The sequence below is a fragment of the Channa argus genome, chromosome 15 (assembly GCF_033026475.1).
Source record: "Channa argus isolate prfri chromosome 15, Channa argus male v1.0, whole genome shotgun sequence".
Lineage (NCBI taxonomy): Eukaryota > Metazoa > Chordata > Actinopteri > Anabantiformes > Channidae > Channa > Channa argus.
In genome coordinates, this window is record NC_090211.1 from 17,430,500 (window position 1) to 17,451,029 (window position 20,530).

General features: G+C 42.2%; 4 protein-coding genes across 7 annotated transcripts; 2 read left to right on the forward strand and 2 right to left on the reverse strand.

The window, feature by feature from the left end:
* The first annotated feature begins 738 nt into the window (after positions 1-738).
* On the forward strand, positions 739-10,005 carry gys1 (glycogen synthase 1 (muscle)). Of its 3 annotated transcripts, none has more exons than XM_067477119.1 (17): positions 739-955; positions 3,431-3,549; positions 3,735-3,916; positions 4,483-4,674; positions 4,807-4,992; positions 5,120-5,264; positions 5,991-6,108; positions 6,354-6,474; positions 6,621-6,727; positions 6,884-6,943; positions 7,220-7,412; positions 7,506-7,632; positions 7,715-7,810; positions 7,922-8,085; positions 8,165-8,245; positions 8,349-8,603; positions 9,988-10,005. In XM_067477119.1, the coding sequence occupies exons 2-16, from the start codon at positions 3,432-3,434 to the stop codon at positions 8,592-8,594; spliced, it is 2,136 nt and encodes a 711-aa protein (XP_067333220.1). In that variant the 5' UTR covers positions 739-955; position 3,431; the 3' UTR covers positions 8,595-8,603; positions 9,988-10,005. The 3 variants fall into 3 exon arrangements, with proteins under 3 accessions (XP_067333220.1, XP_067333218.1, XP_067333217.1); XM_067477117.1 differs by lacking the exon at positions 9,988-10,005 and adding an exon at positions 8,813-9,785; XM_067477116.1 differs by lacking the exon at positions 9,988-10,005 and having other exon boundaries at positions 8,349-9,785.
* Positions 9,850-14,077, reverse strand: aspdh (aspartate dehydrogenase domain containing). 2 transcript variants are annotated; one of them, XM_067477121.1, is made up of 8 exons: positions 13,830-14,058; positions 13,623-13,681; positions 13,341-13,485; positions 13,163-13,247; positions 12,701-12,850; positions 12,335-12,558; positions 12,108-12,247; positions 9,850-10,050 (listed from the first exon to the last, which is right to left on the reverse strand). In XM_067477121.1, the coding sequence occupies exons 1-8, from the start codon at positions 13,961-13,963 to the stop codon at positions 10,013-10,015; spliced, it is 975 nt and encodes a 324-aa protein (XP_067333222.1). In that variant the 5' UTR covers positions 13,964-14,058; the 3' UTR covers positions 9,850-10,012. The 2 variants fall into 2 exon arrangements, with proteins under 2 accessions (XP_067333222.1, XP_067333223.1); XM_067477122.1 differs by lacking the exon at positions 12,701-12,850 and having other exon boundaries at positions 13,830-14,077.
* Positions 14,078-14,597: 520 nt separating this feature from the next.
* tmem86b (transmembrane protein 86B) lies at positions 14,598-16,685 on the forward strand. Its single transcript, XM_067477123.1, has 3 exons — positions 14,598-14,867; positions 15,024-15,267; positions 15,967-16,685. The coding sequence occupies exons 1-3, from the start codon at positions 14,817-14,819 to the stop codon at positions 16,416-16,418; spliced, it is 747 nt and encodes a 248-aa protein (XP_067333224.1). The 5' UTR covers positions 14,598-14,816; the 3' UTR covers positions 16,419-16,685.
* Positions 16,640-20,351, reverse strand: hspbp1 (HSPA (heat shock 70kDa) binding protein, cytoplasmic cochaperone 1). The gene is made up of 8 exons (XM_067477120.1): positions 20,191-20,351; positions 19,825-19,955; positions 19,271-19,493; positions 18,943-19,167; positions 18,695-18,850; positions 18,220-18,316; positions 18,008-18,119; positions 16,640-17,852 (listed from the first exon to the last, which is right to left on the reverse strand). The coding sequence occupies exons 2-8, from the start codon at positions 19,942-19,944 to the stop codon at positions 17,772-17,774; spliced, it is 1,014 nt and encodes a 337-aa protein (XP_067333221.1). The 5' UTR covers positions 19,945-19,955; positions 20,191-20,351; the 3' UTR covers positions 16,640-17,771.
* Positions 20,352-20,530: the final 179 nt, after the last annotated feature.

The following is a 20,530-nucleotide window of genomic DNA, read 5'->3' on the forward strand; positions in this document are numbered from 1 at the left end:
ACTTGGTTACGGATCTTAAACTTGATTAATCAAATGTTAAACATCCCAGCAACTTACACAAGCACAAGGTTTTACGAATAAAAACACAGGATGCCTAGTTGTCATTAATGATGATCATCTGATAAATCAGTGCACTCACCACTACCAGTCGTTTATACATATCAATAAAAGTCACCCCAGTCACAAATACAACACGAGGTCAGAAGTTACTCCTCAACACAGACTAACATATATTAAAAGTAGCAGGAGGCTTCTGGGGCTTAAGATTCTGACACTGCAGTGTCATTTATGTTCTGCAGTTTTACCAGTATAGATCTTGACGTTTTAGGGCCATGTGGTCACAACTATCCGGTGGGCTTACATAGATTAATAGCTAGTAGAAAATAGCTACAAGTCACAGAGGGTAGAGGGGTTGTGTGTCCTAATGTCACTGGTCACGTTGTGCATACTAAATGCAGCTCTCCACGATCCTAAGAAGTCATTATAAATAACTGTCTTGCTCTTACGCCACCTCACAGGAAACAAGTTGCACTGTTGCCCACGACTCATCTCTTTTGCATGGATGAAGCGATAATTCACCAACCACTGCAACGCCCCAACACCCCGGATCAGCCAATTGCGTCTCTCCGCTGTAGAAAACGCCCAGTTTCCGTCCGCATCCTGAGCAGAGGATGAGACGGAGAGGAGGCAAAGGCCAATAGGCGCGAAGCTCATGAATAATGTGTGTGCCACGGACCCTGCGTTTACCAACCCGGCGTCCCTTCCTGGATCGCAGACCAAGGTCGTACCGTCCCTCAACATGACAGCGAACGCACCAAACCAATGCCAATCGCTGGCATTTAACTAAAGCCGCCGCCCCCTTCTCCTCACTTTTTGCTGTTTCCCTTTTTTCGGACTGACTGCGACAGCTGCCAATGTGTTGTCCATCTTTGTGAAGTTGGGACAAAACCGAAGGGTGAGTAGACATTTGTGTTTAATTTGCCACAGTGACAGTATTTGAATATACTTCCTCAACGGGAGCGGGCGCGCACCACGACGCGGTGCCGTTCGTGCGTTTCCGCTGCTGGGTTGCAGTGGTAGGTGCTCGGTGTCACGTTCGCACCACAACTCATGAGAACACACAGACAACGCAGAAAGCTGCGTACATCTTCAGCCTGGAGGTCAAGGCTTTGGTTTTAGGGCGCTGTCATCGCCTGTGCAGCCGCCGTCCGGGTGGGCGTGCAGGTTGTCGTCCCTTGTCTTGATACATGATGTCGAAGGGTGTCTGTTCGAGACCTGTAGGCCTGCTCAATACCGCACATCTAAAGATGCGTAAACGTGGAAACAGGCACGAAGGTGGTTATTGTGATTGTATTTCCATATAACCGTCAGTAGCCCTCAGCACTGTGGTATTCACTTTCTTTTAGACTTAAATTGGGGCGTTTTGTTCATGTTTCCTTCTCTTCCATAGAATATCTAACTCTTAACTTTTCACAGATGAGGATAGGATCATTTGAAGACCCCAATCCACTCCAAACGAGTGAAACACATTATATATGTCATGAGAGGTCAGCTAGAGAGAATGAGGACTGTCAAAATTCTAAATGAATTGAGAAACCTTTGTAGTAAGACTTGTGAAACAGGGCGTGCTGTTCATTGATGATGTAGTAGCTATTAGTTGGTGTGTGAGGAAATGGTTAGGAGAAAGTAACACGGTTTAAAAAAATGTGTCATTTGCCCCTGAGGCTTACATGACATGATTTTACAGTGATTAATTAGTGAGGGAGGCCTGGTGGATCCGTGGTAGAGCATTGGGTTGGGATTCAGCCACCAAGGGCCACTTTGGTGGCTGTCCTGAGCCTGGATGAAATGGGAGTTGTGGCAGAAAGAGCATCCGGCATAAAAACTTGTGCCAAATCAATGTGCGGGTCACGTTCCACTGTGGTGGCCGCTAAAGGGACAAGCTGAAACATTTAAATCCCTTTGTCAGGCTTGGACAGTGACTTTCTATAATCTCAGGGCATTATTTTGTAGGGCTGTGTATTTGCCGACCCTAGCGATATGATAGATATCATGTTACGGAGGTTAGGATTTGATATATTGTGATTAATTGCGATAGTGAAAGTAATTCAAAATATTGAGACTAAAAAAAATGTTTATATCTAATTTTACAAAAGCTGTCACACACACAAAGAAAATCTTTTTATGCAGTCAGAGCAGCAGAAAATCAGAATCCACACACCAGTTTAGTTTAAACTCCCCACAAAATCTATCAATCTCTAACACAAAACTGAAAACTTTCGCGATTTGATACAGTACCATAAAACATAATATCAAAAATACTCAAGGGTAGCAGCTAAGCTCAGTCACTAAGAAATTTGAGGTCAGATCATTGGTTCAGTACACAAAGACCACGTTTCTCGTAAGCAGCATAAAAGGCATCGATTGTTGTTCAGCTTCATGGGATCGCAAAACGTTCGAGCATATCAACAGGTTGCACAGGGTAAACTGGATCAAGTTTATACTCGATCTGTGCCCTTATCCTTCACCACTGCATCGCGCCACTCACCCATTTGGTGATGGGGTTGCAACATTTCTGCAAACAGGAACTGAACAAAACATTGCAATTTTACTCTTGGAGTCAGTCAGGAAGAATGCAGTCTTCTCCTAATTTTCGCTTTTTGTTTTTTTTCATGGCCCTTATTGTTATTTCAAAGACACATAATCAAAGTTCTGTTGCATTGACAGCAGTATTAGGCATTACAGTGGCCCTCTGATGTAGTAAGGTACACAAAAAATGTTGGTCTTCCAAAATTTGAAGATTTGATATGGAGCAGCCAGAAATATTTTCTTTATCTGCTGTTTGCCTACCATTTTCATCATCAGTGGTCAGTCAGAGAGAATAGGGATTGTTAAAATTGTAAATCAATTGAGCAACATCACAGCACAGTATTGTAGTAATCCCTAAGAAACCGGGGGTGTGGCTCATTGATGACATGGTGGCTTCTAGTTGTTGTGTAAGTAAATGGTTACTCAAACGTTATATTGTTTAAAAAAAGGGTCACTTGCCCCTGAGGCTTAAATGATACTGTGATTCAGAGTTTTACAGTAATTTAGCTACTGTTGTTATTTGTATTACAGTCATTGTCAAAGTACTTGATGTCATAAATGATACTTTTTCATCCTAAGGTTCATGTAACATGATTTAATAAATGATCCAAGAGGCTTGAGCATTGAGGTGGGGCAGTAAATGGTTGACAATGGCAAAAGCTGTCATCCAAGATCACTGTGTGTGTGTGTGTGTGTGTGTGTGTGTGTGTGTGTGTGTGTGTGTGTGTGTGTGTGTGTGTGTGTGTGTGTGTGTGTGTGTGTGTGTGTGTGTGTGTGTGTGTGTGTGTGTGTGTGTCTTAAGATGATTCTGTCTCAACTCGAGTGTGTTGTGTGTTGCCAGCATGCCGCTGGCTCGCAGCCTGTCTGTCACGTCCCTCTCAGGACTGGAGGAGTGGGACGAGGAGTTTGATGTGGAGGATGCTGTTCTTTTCGAAATCGCCTGGGAGGTCGCTAACAAAGGTGGGTGTCTTAATGTGTGTGCGAATTGTGCAAACGTCTCATAGCTTTTTTTAAAATTAGACCTTAGACTTTGCTTGTTTACACAGACAGCTCCTCCCACGGTATAAAAATACTATTGTGATCATCATAGGCAGTCACATTGTATTATTGTCTCTGCTTTGTGCACATGTGTGGCACGTGTCTAGTTGGAGGCATCTACACTGTCATCCAAACCAAAGCTCGCCTGACCTCGGAGGAATGGGGGGAGAACTATTTCCTGGTTGGTCCCTACGTGGAGAGCAATGTGCGCACTCAGGTGGAGCTGATCGAGCCCACTAACCCCGTGCTGAAAAGAACCATTGACAAGATGAACTCCTGTGGTTGTAAGGTAATACAACACCACCAAACACACACACATCTGAGTTTAATATATGTTTAGTATGTTTCACTCAAGCCCAGTGATTCTTATTAGTTGGAGAGATTACAAAGTGAGACTTGTGAATACATGTAGGGAATGTGCACTTCATTTCAAAACCTGGTTGGAGATCATCTTATGTCTCTATCATGTCTGATCCACCCATTGCCCTGACCTCTAAACAGCGTGACATTTCCTCCAAAAGGTTACAGGTTGTATCGGTGTCTCTGTGTGTCTCGCTCTTTTACATAGACACGCTCCAGAAATAGATTCTGCTCAGTTTATGTGCGTGTGAAATACTTCTAACGCTTTGTGCTGTGTCATTCTGGGATTGCTGTTTAATTATGGGTCAAGGCTACGAGGGGTATAGGTATTTTCAACAAAGCTGGTTTACCTAGAATTGCATAATCTTCATATTAAATAAATTTAGGTTCTCTTCAGTTTCTGCTTGTGATTAACCACTAATCAGTTAACATTTTCCACTCATAAACAAGATGGAGCAAAAGTAAATGTACTACCTCTTCTCTGTTTCCCTGCAGGTTTACTTTGGGCGCTGGCTTATTGAGGGCAGTCCCTATGTAATTCTGATTGATGTTGGGTTCACCGCCTGGTCTCTGGACCGCTGGAAGACTGAACTGTGGGACCTCTGCAACATCGGAGTGCCTTGGTTCGACCGTGAGGCCAACGATGCTGTGCTGTTTGGTTTTCTAACAGCTTGGCTTCTGGGAGAGGTGAGCAGCTCATGCCAAGTTCCTCACACATTATCAATAATTATACAGACTACTGTATATGAAAATGTCAAAATGAGACTTTGAGTGTGTGTGTTAATGTTCACTTTGACCATGTGATCTCTCATGTTGCAGTATGCAGCCCAGAGTGAGGAGCCTCCACATATTGTTGCCCAGTTCCATGAGTGGTTGGCCGGGCTCGGCCTGGTGTTATGTAGACATAGACAGCTGTCTGTCGCGACTATCTTTACCACCCATGCTACACTGCTGGGACGGTACCTTTGTGCTGGAAATGTGGATTTTTATAACAATCTTGCAGAGGTACGTGTGAAGATGCCAACAACACGATATGGCACTGATATACTTCTAATAATAAAAAATAACACATTATGCATTCAACGAGCATTTAATGTCATTACACTCTCTGTTGTCTTTGCATCTCACTCAGTTCAATGTGGATAAAGAAGCGGGCGATAGACAAATCTACCACCGTTACTGTTTGGAGCGAGCGGCTGCTCATTGTGCTCATGTCTTCACCACTGTGTCGCAAATTACAGCTATTGAGGCAGAGCACCTGCTCAAAAGGAAACCAGGTGCGTGGAGTGCATGGCAGTTATGAACCTGCTTGATATGTCATGGACTGGGAAAACAGGTGTCATTGAATATGGATACTGTATGTTTATTGGTCCTTTAATTCTAAAAATCTCAGTGTTTCATTGTTTTAATGAAGGTTATTGGATGATTGAAGGACTGGTTCGTATTTTCTTTTATTATTTTATTTATGTATTTTTTGTTAAATTAATGCTGGCGTACTAAACTTTTCTGAAGTGTATCTAACTTCTAAAGAAGACACAGGGAGTCGAAGCTAATCATGTCAAATATGTAAAGTAAAGTTCTATTCATTTTGGCACAGCAGTTCTTGTTCTTCTTTCATACCACATTATGACTTATGTCTGATGAGCTGCAAATAAGCAATTTGGTAGCATTTAAAAGAGCAAACATTTGACAATAACCACTTAATTTTTCCTTCTCAGGCTGCTGAAGCTTCTAATTAATTTCAGATAAACCTTGGAATGTAATTTTGCACAAAACAAGTACTGGATTTTGTCTCTCTTCACTTACATTGATTGCCCATCAGAGGGGGCTCTTGAAAAGGAGGAATTATTTCAGAAAGAAACTTTATATCAAATGTTGATTGTTTTAGGGGAAATTTTAACCTTTCCAAACCTATCCTGTAACGAAGGTCATTTTGTTTCTATGTTTTTTGTTGTTGTTGTTGTATTACACTCAATTCCTTTACACTCTCCCAATCCACACAGACATCATCACTCCCAACGGACTCAATGTGAAGAAGTTCTCAGCCGTGCACGAGTTCCAAAACCTCCACGCTCAGAGCAAGAATCGGATTCAGGAGTTTGTCAGGGGGCACTTCTATGGGTCAGTACAGTCTTTGGGTTGTGTGTTGAGGAAATATAAATGTTAAATGCTGGCGGGTGAATGTGTGTTGGAAACCTCTACTTCTGGGTTTCACAGAGTTTTAGTTGAATGCCTATCATCAAAATTACTTAATTGTATAAAAGAACATAAAAATAAAGAACGTTGTACTTATTGTCCTGCTGAAGTGGGAAAAAAAGCACATTGTATTGCACCTATGGAGATGTGACAGATTTCTTGACCCTCAGGCACCTTGACTTCAACCTGGACAAGTGTTTGTTCCTCTTCATAGCTGGGAGGTACGAGTTTTCCAACAAAGGAGCAGACATCTTCTTGGAGGCTTTGGCCAGACTGAACTATCTGCTGAGAGTAAGTGTGTTTTGGTGTAGTTGTGTCAAAAGGCATATTGGAAATATTGTGTTTATGCGTGGTGCTGCAGGAATGGAGGCGTGAAAAACTGAATCCACGTTGTTTAAAATCGAACTCCACATTTCTCTCTGATCCGTTTGCCGCAGGTCAACCACAGTGATGTGACTGTCATTGCATTCTTCATCATGCCAGCGCGAACAAACAACTTCAACGTAGAGACCTTGAAGGGCCAGGCAGTCAGAAAACAGCTCTGGTGAGGTTTCTTCTTGAGTTGCACACATTAAAAGTGTGCATTGTGAGCAAGACAGCCCAAACTGCTACACTCATTCAAACAGAGACCGATTTGGATTTGTTAGAAAAGTGTCTCTAGTTGTCTTATTGTGATTCTCTTTGTTTTTATCCATGGCAGGGACACTGCTCAAACTGTGAAGGAACGCTTTGGAAAAAAGCTTTATGATTCGCTCCTAGTGTAAGTTGACCATTGTCAGTCTGCTCTAATCCACGTTTCCCATCAGACCTGGATATCATGAGACTCTGTAGGAAATGTGGTCATTGTAGTATTTTCAATATGCTAAATGTGTTTTAGAAACGTGTGCTTTTGCTCATTTGTAAATGTCCTGTTGTGGTTGCCTCTGAAAATGATAAAAAGCCCCAAGCAGTGAAATGTGAAATAAGGTTCCAGACAATAAAACTTATCTTGCACATTTTCGTTCATCAATAAGCTGAAAACAGTATTTTTCTGTAGTGGGCAGCTGCCAGATGTGTCAAAAATCCTGGACAAAGACGATTTCACCATAATGAAGCGTGCCATCTTTGCAACCCAGAGGCAGTGCTTGCCTCCAGTGTGCACCCATAACATGCTGGAGGACAGCAGCGACCCCATCCTTAACTGTGTCCGCCGTATTGGCCTTTTCAACAGCTCTGCTGACCGTGTCAAGGTGTGTGTCCGACAGAAAACTTCTTTGTGTCTTTGGTAACGGCAAACGATCATATAAGAAGATCTGATTTATGCACAACTTTTTGTATGTTAGATTATCTTCCATCCAGAGTTCCTGTCATCCACTTCTCCTCTGCTTCCAATGGATTATGAAGATTTTGTCAGAGGTTGCCATCTCGGGGTCTTCCCCTCCTACTATGAGCCCTGGGGATACACACCAGGTATGACCCGCACACTCTGATAAGGTGTATGCATATGTGTGAGTTACTGTGTATCTGACCATACTGCTTCTGTCGTCCTTAGCTGAGTGCACAGTTATGGGAATTCCATCTATCTCAACCAACCTGTCAGGCTTTGGCTGTTTCATGGAGGAACACATAGCAGACCCCTCAGCATATGGTGCGTTAATATAATTATTGTTATTACTAAGCTGTAAAGGTTTTTTATTATTTTTTTAATAATAAAAAAATGTGAATGACTATCTTAATATCATGCTGTTCCCCTTTGCAGGTATTTACATCCTGGACCGTCGGTTTCGGGGGATCGACGAGTCCTGTAACCAGCTCACTTCCTTCCTGTTCCAGTTCTGCAAGCAGAGCCGGCGCCAGAGGATCATCCAGAGGAACCGCACTGAGCGGCTAAGTGATCTCTTGGACTGGAGATACCTCGGCAGGGTGAGATTACAGATTCAAAGAACACGTTTTTTTTTAAGGTGAATTTGTCTTGTTTCTTATTTTTGCTCTTCTGTATTAGTATTACATAGCTGCTCGTCACATGGCCCTGGCTAAAGCCTTCCCTGATACCTACATATATGAACTTCATGAGCCCACTTCAGTAAGTAACTCGTGTGCCTTTGTGTCAACCGCCTCATTTTATGGCAGTGAAATCTTTCAGCTCCGTCCTCTGAGACTCTTAACATATTTGTTCTCGACCACAGACCTCTGGCTTCCGTTACCCTCGACCAGCCTCTGTGCCGCCATCTCCATCTCTGTCTCGCCACTCCTCCCCGCACCATAGCGAGGCTGAAGACAACGATGAAGAAGAACGCTACGACGAGGATCTGGAGGCAGAAAAGGACCGAGTGAACATCCGCCAGCCCTACACTACACCATTCAAAAATAAGTCTTCCGCAGTCCATGGGGCCAACGGGAACAGCGATGAGGTCACGGGCGAGAAGAATTGAATACATACGGTACATGCTAGACCTCGTGTAAAACTTTTCCGGTCGTCCGCGTATTCACAAACTTTGCAAACAACTGCACTTGTGTGAATGCGAGTGATACTTAATATCAGCTTGTGGTGAAAATTTCATAAATTTCAGTGTCTTCCCAACCTTTGCGTACCTCAGAATTTTTGCAAAAATCTGACTGTGTTTTTCTTTCTTTTTTTTTTTTCTCTCAGTTACACCAGCAGTGCAGCCAGTGGTTTACTTTGTGGCATAATTGCAGCAGCTACAAAGGGCCAAAAAACAGCTCGATGTGGGGAGGGAACAAATCAGGATTGCTGGATTTTTGTAGTGTAATAACACTGTATAACTTAGGTCTAAAGCACTGAAAAAAGGGGATTGTCAGGAGTATATGAAGAGTTGTTTTTTTTGTTGTTGTTGTTTTGCTTTTATTGGTTCCAAGGTCGGTTAGAGCAGGGAAAACAACATAACCCTCATTTTTACCAACTTGTCATCTTTTACCTATTCAACGCAGAATCAGCTGTTCTCCAGCCAAAAACTAGGCCCATGTAAAGACACTGTCAGTTGCTGTGAATAGCCTCAAATAGTGCCGGTTCTTTGCCTGTGTTTTGCTTACAAGTGTGAAGATGATGCAGTGTTTCATACCCAACTGTCAACTTTTATTGTTTTGTTTTTGTTTTTTGCTTTTCCAACGCCTTGTTTAATTACAAAACCTCCCAATATGAAAATGACACAACACAGTGTAAGTAATGTGTGTTTTTTCATTTTTGCGCCTTATCGTATCACAGCCTTTCAGTGATGATCACAGATCCAATAACCTCACACTTTTTATATTTTTATTTTTTTTTTTTTTGTCTGCGTGGAGAAAGTTGTCCCTGGGCCAGTTGCCTGTTTTGGCAAGTATTTATTTGTGAAAGAAATAGAAATGAGATAAGAAGAAAGTGGGGACTAAACTGAGATTGCACTTGATTGTTTTCAAGTGAAAGATGTAAGAGAAAAGGAGCTAAGAGTAAATAATCCAGTTTCTCTGTTTGCTATGGAAGACGAAAGGGTTTTACCAGGCGTTTATTCACACTCCCTGTAAGAGTTTTATCATTGTTACGATATTGCACCAGATGAACTTATAATAAAATAAAGTTATAATAAATAAATATATATATATATATATATATATATATGTACCTAGTAGTATTTTACAAATGATGATTGGCTCTTTTTTTCTTTATGCTCTTTATTTGAACACAACTTTCCGAGACTCTTTGGGCTTTTTAGATTCTCTGTAACATACTGGTCCAGTGATCCAGCATACACACACACACACACAGCTTGCCCACCATATACCATGTAATTTATCTGGAATCTTGCACAGGATGTTCTTCTTGTGTTGTAGGTAATCCCTCGAGGCCTCGTCTGGTTCAGCATAAGTAAATTCGGCCCCCGTGACCTTTGCACACTGAGAAGGGCAAGGATATAAAGGTTAAAATTAAATGGGCAACACATTTTTACAAATCTAAGAAATAAATGATCTGTTTGTTTTGTGACAAGGATTATTGCACCATTGTTTCCTGTACATAGTGAAAGAAAGTTTACGTGACCGTCTCTGCTCCATTACATTTATTTCAGAGCTGTAGTTAGTCTTGAATTGTATTGCAACCCCAAGGGGGCACAAGCCAGTGTTGTCTTGTGCCAGGTAGGGCATCCGACGTAAATCACATGCGAATCGTGGTTTCCACACCGCATCGGTCAGGGCCCGGGTTAACTACGACCTACACCAGTGCTTGACCTACAACGTTTCGGTGGAAATTGGGCTACTGTTGGTCGAAGAAGGATAGGAGGAAGGCGTGTTCATGGGCAGAGAGAGAAGAGGAAAGCCAAGAGTGTAGGACTGACAGTAGGGACTTTGAATGTTGGGACTATGACAGGGAAGGCTAGAGAGTTGGTTGACATGATGCAGAGAAGGAAGGTGGACATACTGTGTGTCCAGGAGACCAGGTGGAAAGGTAGCAAGGCTAGAAGCTTAGGAGCAGGGTTCAAGTTGCTCTACCATGGGTCAGATAGGAAGAGAAATGGAGTAGGAGTTATACCGAAAGAAGAGTTTGTAAGAAATGTTCTAGAGGTGAAAAGAGCATCAGACAGGTTGATGAGTCTGAAGCTGGAAATTCAAGGTGTGATGTTCAGTGTTGTTGGTGGTTTTGCCCCACAGGTAGAATGCGAGTTGGAAGAGAAGGAGAAATTCTGTAGTGAGTTAGATGAAGTGATGCATATCATTCCCAGAGGTGAGAGAGTGGTGATTGGTGCAGATTTCAATGGACATGTAGGTATACAGATAAAGGGGTTAGCTAAGAAGTGGGACACTGAGAGGAGAGTAGACAGGAGTACAGGGAGATGCAGCGTAAGGTGAAGGTAGAGGTAGCAAAGGCCAAACAAAGAGCATAAGAGGACTTGTATGCTAGGTTGGACACTAAGGAGGAAGAGGGGGATTTGTACAGGTTGGCCAGACAAAGAGAGAGTGATCGGAAGGATGTGCAGCAGGTTAGTGTGATTAAAGATAAGAATGGAAACGTATTGACAGGTGCCAGGAGTATGATGGGAAGATGGAAGGAGAACTTTGAAGAGTTGATGAATGAGGAAAATGAAAGAGAATAAAGAGTAGAAGAGGTGACTGGTGTGGAGCAGGAAGTAAAGCAAAGATTAGTAAGAGTGAAGTGAGGACGTTGAAGAGGATGAACAGTAGAAAGGCAGTTGATCCTTATGACATACTTGGTGCAGATTTGTAAGAACAAGGGAGACGTGCGGAGCTGTGGTAACTACAGAGAAATAAAGCTGATGAGCCATATAATGAAGTTGTGGGAAATAGTACTGTGAATATATCGGTAGAAGGATGCTGAGGTTGGAGCTGCCAGTCAGGAGGTCTAGAGGAAGACAAAAGAGGAAATTTATGGATGTAGTGAGAGAGGACATGAAGTTAGTGGGTGGGAGAGAAGAGGATGCAGAGGACAGGGTTAGGTGGAGGCACATGATTCTCTATGGGGACCCCTGAAAGAGAACAGCCCATAGAAAAGAAGAAGGAGACACAATGACCAAAAAGAGACTAAAATGATCGGCCCTGAAAATATTTTTCACAATTCTACCACCCTGATTTCTCCGCTACACTAAGATACTTACCAAGATACTAAGCATTACTACACTGGACTGATAATACATCTGTAGCTATACCTTACGTAGGCCTTTGTAGTATTGTAATGTAATGTAGTACTTTTAGACTGGTGCTTTTACCCAAGTCAATGTGAGCATTTCTTCCAGCATTTCTTGTAGATGGCTAGAGGCAAAATGTGGACCTTTCCCATAAAGATCCTTCACTGATTGTGTCCACAGCAAAGCTACACCTGGCACAACATCTCACATGTGTCTACCCTCGTTCAAAACATGAGACTGGTTTTCCAGAGAAATTATTAAAACGGGGCTTCGTGGAGCTTTACATCAGGATCTTCGAGAAAGTGCAGGACTCACAGAGTAAGCTATTCCAGAAGGAGCTGTATGTTGCACTGCCGGTTACAGCTCCGAGTTTGGCTGGATTCCTCCTCACTGTGTGTACTGAGAAGCCATCGGGCCCTGTCACTTCCACCTCCACCACATGATAGTCGCTTAACCTGGAGAGAGAGGAGCTGTGAAATTTGATAGGTCAAGCAGTTAGGAATGGCTGCAATAGGCTCCTTCAGATTTCAAGGGAGACTCACGCGGTGTCCGACACAATTTCCCCCTGAACGCCAGTGAAGCCAAGTGTCCCTGCTGCCACCGCGGCTGCTGCCATGGTGTTAACGTTATTAGGAGCAAGTGGGCACAACTCTGCCACCGAGCCTTTGAACAAAACACGTCTGCCCTCTCCCTCTGCCCAATCAGAGAGGAGGTCTCCTGTGAGCCGGAAGCAGGACGGATGCTTGGACATTCTTATAAACAAAGCCTGAAAAGAATCCGTCAGAACACACAGTAACATTTACCAGAGGCGTTCTTGGCTTTGCAGTCATGTTCATGTTAGTCAAGGAAAAGCTAAATGCACTGTAGGCCACTGCCTCTCATTTTTTGCCGCACTCTTCACATTTTACCCTTAAGGCTCCACTATCGTTCAGCCTCTGAATGTCCTGGCCGCCCCATAATGCACCGCTGGGGATGTATAGTGTTTTTTTATACTGGCAGGCTGCCTGACGCAGTTTTTGGTTCAGGTCAGGGTCAGAGAGAGCAGAGGGAGACCCCACCTGAGGAAAAAGGGATTTGAGGTTTTTTGTCCTTTTTATAATGGATACATACAGCTCCTATGTTATTTAATTTACACGTGATTTTAGGATCTTACGGTTTTCCATTGGCAGTGGAAGTCCACAAAAAATAAATTATTACAATAACTCTTTACAATAAAAAGCAACGGCTTGGCTCTTCGGTTTCCACTCAGAACATAATTCAATTCCTCAATAACACTGACTTAAATAAATGCTATGTTAGAATGGTTATTTTCTTTCACTTTTTTCCACAAACTTTACTTAAATAGCCTTTTAAACAGATGTGAATCTCACCATGAAATGGGACTGAGACAGGAAGTGGGGCCCAAATTCTTTCACTATCTGAGGATGGCAAACCTCCACAATCACATCACATTGCCTGTAAACCACAAGAATTAAAAAGTATTCAACACTGAAAGCACATATAGAGTAGTACACACTGATCTAGCATCCTAACTGTGTCAGTTTGCACCTTTCTGCAAAGGCGGATAGGTCAGTGAGTATGAGTTCATCAGGGACTAAACCCTTGAGCTTTGCAGGATTTCTGTTCCAAACAAAAGCCAGAGTAAAACCACGAGCAGCTCCATCGGTACAGATCTTCTCCACCAGGTACTGCCCTGCAGCACACACCAACACACATGCTCTCAGTAAAACACGTACAGTAAGTCAGGGTTGGATTATTGTGCTGTTCTCTGGTTACATGAGCTTGTATCAATGAGTGTGTTTCTGCAGCTTGGGGGGGTGGGGTTCAGACCTAAATGGCCATATCCTACAACTCCAATCCTTAGTGGAGAAGAGCTGGTTGCCATGTTCCTGTGCACAGAAAGCAAAAACACTAATAAAAGTCCACTTACACTGAATATAAAACACTTGCAACACACAGACACATGAATTCATATTGGATCTTCCTCGGTCTCTTCTTGACCAGTATTACACTCATTACATTTATTGCCTCACTCACCAGATAGCCGTGCACTTTCCAGAGCAGTGGGTCGGCCAGCTTGAAGCACAACCACTGGTCAAACGGAACTGTGGGCAAACACAGTGCAAAGTTTGCCTTGGAAAAGCCGTGGTTAATAATTCCCAGTTCTTCATTCTTCATGCTGAGCTCCCCCCTACATCCAATTTCACTTTCAGATCCAGTAAGAACTTGTTGTAAAGTGCAGCAAAAGATAATCTTGTTTACCTGATGAGACATTCATTTTCATAACATAGTGTAACTTTTATTTGTCCCATATTCACATTTCGCTATGCTGTTGCAGTTTTTTCTACTACAGTATTATGCATCACAGCTCTTGCCTTTATGGGTAAATTTGAAGCCGTGTGGCCATCTGGTGGTCAAGGACATAATATTTCTTTCTTTTTTAAGATCAGACATTGATCATAATTCCTACAAAGACCAATATAATGTATATATAGTTGTATGTATATATAGCTAGTGCAAAAGTTAATATTGCATTCTGCGTCACAGATGTTTTTAAGCTAGAACTGAAAGAATCAAGTCTCTTTCTAATATAGAAAATAAAGATTTTCCTACATGATGTGTCATTATTGCCTCAATCAGTCCCCAGAAGTTCACATGTAAAATAAGAAAACGACTTTTATTTTACACGTATGTTAATGAAAGTCATGTCTAGTTCAACTTTGCCCTCTGTGTGTTTATGTCATCAAAGTATTCCTGTCAAAGGTCACCTGTGTGTTCATGAGAACATTGATAATCAGAGGACAATCAGATGGGAAGGATCAGTTCAAAGTTCAGTTCATGGCTGCATAACGCCAGCAGACTGAGAGACGTGGCAGAGATTTTGCGTTAAAGCCAACAGAAGAGAGGAACATCTGCAGATTATATATGATAACTAAGAAAAACGGCAGCAAAAGCAGGAGGTGAAAGGTGCTTAACAAGACTGAATCATCCAGCTGAGCCTACGTCAGCACTGATCCTGAGAAGATGGACATCCTTGAGACAGATGCTTATGACAGGAGGAAGAAGAGAAATACGGTACCTGAGAACCACTAGGTGTAATTTACAATAACTGGTTGATTGTTGTTTATGTTCTTCTTATGTTCTATGTTGTTGTTTATGTTGTAATTCAGTCTACTTTTGAAAAGTCACGTTGTGTCTCTGCCTTTCTTCCTGTTTCTCCCTCTTTATCAGACTTGTGCTCTGCTTTTCTCTCTCTTGCCTTTCTTTTTGTCCACAGCTGTGTACTTCTACCTGTGGACTCCTGACTCTCCTGCATCCATCACATCTGCAGGTGTCAAATCTGCACCAATACTCCTATTGGCAGCAATCGTGCTGACCTGGAATGGAAGTCAGAGCGTCCTGGGAGTGGTGGGTGGACTGATCTTCTCTGGCATTGGTGACTGCTGCCTGATATGGCCTGAGCATTTTCTGCATGGTAAGTGGAGCTCGGTTTGAGCAGGCAGGTCCTCTTTGTCTAGTAATTGCAGCAGTAGACTCAGGCTGAGGGGCAGGGGTGAAAATAATATCTAAGGACACCTGATGTATTTAATGGGCCCCAATCAGCTGCAATGTTGCAATTGCTACTATTAAATCAACAATTCCCCTGAGTTTTGCTTGACCTTGCAATTTACATCATTATAAAAACATCCCAACATGCATTAAAAAATGTTCTTGCAAAATCAGGCATTTTAGGCCACACCAATCACAAAAATGTCTAAGCGGGCCTGAGGGCCCAGTGGTAGATCATTGGGTTGGGATGCTGATAGCGTGGGCTCGAATCCTAACCCACCAGGCTCCGCCCAGCCACCAAGGTGCCACCTTGGTGCCGGCCTGGACAAATATGGGAGGGTTGCGTCAAAAATGGCATCGGGTGTAAAAACTCATACCAAATGTGCAGAACACATTCTGCTGTGCGACCCCTGAAGAGACAAGCCGAAAGCCGATGATGCTTTTTGAATCATAAAAATGTCTGCAAAATCCCGTATTGATATTTTTTTAAAAGGCGACATCATCGTTTTCGCTTAGCTGTACAGAGAAGTTTTGTGGTTTCTGTGCAGCTAAAAACTAACCCTCCTGACCCTCAATTGAGTTCATCTGTGAACCATAAGCTACAGTCATGCTTTTTTTGTCCTAGGAATGGGTGCGTTTGCCGTGGCTCATCTATTGTACTCACTCACCTTCCTCTCCGGTCGTTATGCAACACATTCCTCTTCCTCCTTGACACGTCTTCTGTACCTGATCCTGTTTGTGTTGGGAGGAGGTTTCTACATCTATCTCTATCCGTTTCTGCAGAAGGCACCAAAGTCGGAACTGCTAACTCCAGCTGTGGGAATCTACGTTTTCTTAATTGTTCTAATGGGGATATTAGCTGTTAGGACCCAAAACACAGTGACACTTCTTGGAAGCTTGTGCTTCATTGTGTCCGATCTGTCATTGGCTCTGCAAATGTTTAAGGTGGTGGCACCAATGAAGCATGGTAACACAATTGTCATGGTGACATATTATCTGGCACAGCTACTCATTGCTGTAGGTGATATAAAAGCAGTGGAGAGCAAGGACAACTTTGCAAAATGGAAGAGGTCCTAAACAGCATCTCTGAGGTATTCCTACAATGTCAGTGTGATACGTCTTGATATAATTTCAAATTGCCTTTGACTATTTTCTGGACTTTGTTCTAAATAGCGAATTAAATACAGGAAAACAGGGGAGTAAACACAAGAATGGCCGCTCTCCTACTGGTCAGCATTTGGCATGTACTTGCTGAGTTCAATCAAAACTCCACAACTGGGAAAAATGAAGAAACTGGATCTTGGAAGACAAGAAAACTTATGTATTTCATATTTGCATGTTCCAATTTAGATTCATTTAAAATACAACAGATGTCTACTAAAAAAAACTGTAAGATAATCGTTGAATACAAATTTTAAATAACATCTGTGTTCTGTGATCTTTGACAAAATGTTTTGATTTGTGCAACATCCATGTTTAAGTGTAGACTGTGTATGTGGTGGCAATTGTTTCTATGTCTGAGTTTTTCATTAAATGTATTTACACCCATTGGCCACTTCATTAAGTAAACCTGTACAAACCAATGCCATCCTATAAAGCAGCTCTGCCATGAAGTCTACCTTTCCACGGCTGTAGTTTCTCTGGAGGCCTGGTGGCTCAGAGTTAGAGCAATAGTTCCATATACATTCCCATGATATGGTGTTGTGAGCACATTATATACACTACAAGTAAAAACATGCTGTGATTTCTCATTTAAGTTCAAACTGTCAGAAAGGTGATAATTCTACCACATTTTTTTACTGAGGCAATAATGGGTGGCACAGGCATGAGAGGAGTTCACGCTCATTCATTTTTAACAGGCTGGTCGAAACATTAGAACCCCCGCTTCTTATAATGCACTTCTGTGCGACACCCACTAAGACTTCATTAACAAACACATGGTAGAATTCCCACCTGACAGTTTCAACAAACCGAAAGTAGCTGCTGTATTGGATTGTACAGGTATAAATATCCCCGTATCTTAATCTAATAATAAATAAATGTGGTGTAAAAATAAAAATGGCATTTTTAATTCTAAGTCATGTTTTAAGAGACAACTGACTGAAAAAAGTTTAACCAAGAGACAATCTTAACTATACATAGTTTAAAAATGTGATGTGCTGTACATGTAACTGAATTGAATAGAGGATGTCAAAATTAGAATTAACACACATTCTGCCTCTACCATTGTTCTTTGATGTACATTTATGATACAGCTGACTGGAAAAAAAAAATACATACATTACAGCTATCCAGCTACTGGATCACATGCAAAAAATGGACAGTAACTGCAATAACAGACATAAATCATTGCTTAATATCCATAAACTCTGTCATGAATGTTGCGTTTCATGTTTTCATGAAAAGCAAAACATGGCGATAAATGAGCGTTTATCGATCCATCTCATTGTCATCTGACTGCTGTCCACAGAAACACGTAGCCCTGAGTCGCTCGCAGAAATCCAATTCTTCCTGTAATAGATGTGAAAGTCATTTCAAAAGCCTTACATTATGAATGCCTTTTAAACAATATTTCTGATTTTTTTATAAATAAATATTGTCCAAATAATTTTAACAATTTCTATACACAGTATCTGAGTGTTAGCACCGACTTGGGGCTAAATTACCTGACTTTCTTCCTTTCCTTGGAGCTCTGAAGCACGCTGTTTGAGTAGCTCCTCCAGCCCCAGCACAGGATTTCTGCAGTCTTTGAGTCCTTGTGGACAGTCTTCAACCAGACTTGAATGACACAGAAACAAGGAAAGCCATACTTACTAATGGGAGCCATAGATTATTGTAAACTTGAGCGCTGATAACAGCAGTGTTGTGGGTTTCTTACCAACAAAGGGCACCGAGCACATGTTCATGGAAAGGGGAGTGTGGTGTACGGAGGACAGACACAAGCTGCTGCACCATTCCCATGGAGACAACTACATCTGCAGGGGGAGGGAAAACAGAAATATGATACTTTTAGGTAGTTTTAGATATCAGTTTTAGTACCAGTTCAGAGAAGAAACTATTAAACACTGTAAGTGATACCAACCTTATGTCTCTTCTACTTTTTATGCTTTGGAAGCAACTTTGCTACAATTTAGCTCATTTTAACTACATTTCTTTGCTCACTCTTGTGTTAATACTTGTTACATACTACTGAGGGAAAATTAAATAATTTGACAGACTCCTCCACTGAACATCTGTGTCAAACAGTTCTTCAGACCTACTAAACCTCAAACAAGGTGGTGGCGTGGCGTCCTAATTTTCTGGACGATTAGTTTAACTTCAGTGTTCTGTTTAAATGCCTCTGTCCTTCGTACCTTTCTGTTCAGGGTGTGACGTCAGCAGGTTGAGCAGAAGAAAAGCAGATTTGGTCCTGAGTTTCTCGTTCTCTGACTGTATGCCGCGCATGAGCACCGAGAAGCCATCCTGGGATAGGAACGCTCGGAGACCGGCCTCCTGCTCTCGGACCAGACCTAAAAGCACGACAAAATTACCCGGTTAAATTGCAGTGTATACTTAACCTGCAAGAACACAGGCAGAATTTCTCACTTCCTTAGATACTCACACGACACAGCATAAAGGGCTTTTACTCGGACGGTGGAGTTGGGATCTGAATCTATAAGCTGCAGCAGTTTTGGTAGCGTCCCAATGCTGAGCAAGTGGACCTGCACCTGTGGCATGTTTTGAGCACAGGAAGCGATAAGCTGGGCAGCATGCCACCTCAGCCCACTATGGGCATGACAGAGATACTGGGAGACACACAACTCCAGTCCACCCAGAATCATCAGGTCTATGAAGTAGAGGAACGGGGGGGGACATGATCAGGACAGTGAACAACACTTTTATTTATACTCATAACTTCTTGGAGAATATCAACTCTGTTTATTACTAACCTCTAGCATTGTCGAGGTTCTCGCACAGCTCTGACAGCAAATCAAAGGCTTCTTCCCGCTCATCTTCATCCTCTCCATCCCTCTCCTCCTCTCCCTCTCTATCCCCCTGGCTTTCGCTTGTTTCCACTCTCTGTAGGACAGCCAGGCACTGCTTCATCTGCTCCACTTCATCCATCTGCCCTTTGCAGAGTTCTGAAAGGGCTTCTCTCAGCCATGTTTTCCTCTGGAAATAAAAGTGAGTGACATTATGTGTTAGGCTAAAAAAAACAAAAACAAAACTGTCTGCAATGTATTGTTTTAATTCCTTGGCCTGAATTGGTCAAAGGGGAAAAAATAAATCAGAAACTTCTTTAGATAAGAACAGTTTGTTTGCCTGTCAAATACATTCCCATTATTTGATGTTGTGAACACAAGATATTCTACAATAAATACAAGCTGTTCACATGTCTTATAATTACATTGTTATTAAGTCCTGAAGTGAACTACAAAGTTTGGACACTGGGTTTATCTGTCTACTACTCGGGTTTTGAAATCAGTCATTAACAGGCTCATACCTCCTCTGACATGGGCTCCACAGGGGCAGGACCCTCCGCAGCTGATCCGGCTTCTACTGCCAGCTGCAGGACACCCTGCAGGTTCTGAGGATATCTCCTGTCCTGTCGGTCTTCTGCCATTATGTGTCCAGCTGAAGAGGGAAATAAAAAAACAAGAGAAATCAGGCTCAAGGACTAGATTTACCACCCTTATTAGATCCTTGCGATGTTAACTGTGGTTTGACAAGAGCAATTGGCTTAGCTACACCGCTAATATCTTAATAAACACACCAACTATGATCAAGCGTGAGAACACGGTTACCGTGGAGATTACAAAATATAGGATCGGAAAATGGTTTATTTTAGTTATATTTGTTTCCAACTTACCGTTCAGGAGTCTATAAAAGTACAATGATATATGAAAACACGGTTACTAACTAATTCACGCGCAAGTCTACTCCCTTTAAAAACACAGAAACATGAATCAGCTCGAACATTCTAGCTAATGCTAGTTGATCTCATGAGGGGCAAGGAGGCTGCCATGTTTTACCGTAAACTACTAACCAAACGGGCACATAAAAGATTTGTCACTGCAGTCGTCGCTCCGTTTGGAACAAATTTAGTCGCACAGCTTCAGCGTCGATTCAGGTCTCAGAATAATGTTACCGCAAACATAATTATATAAAAAAGTGCCCAGGTCCTAAAAGGCATACCAACACACTACGCT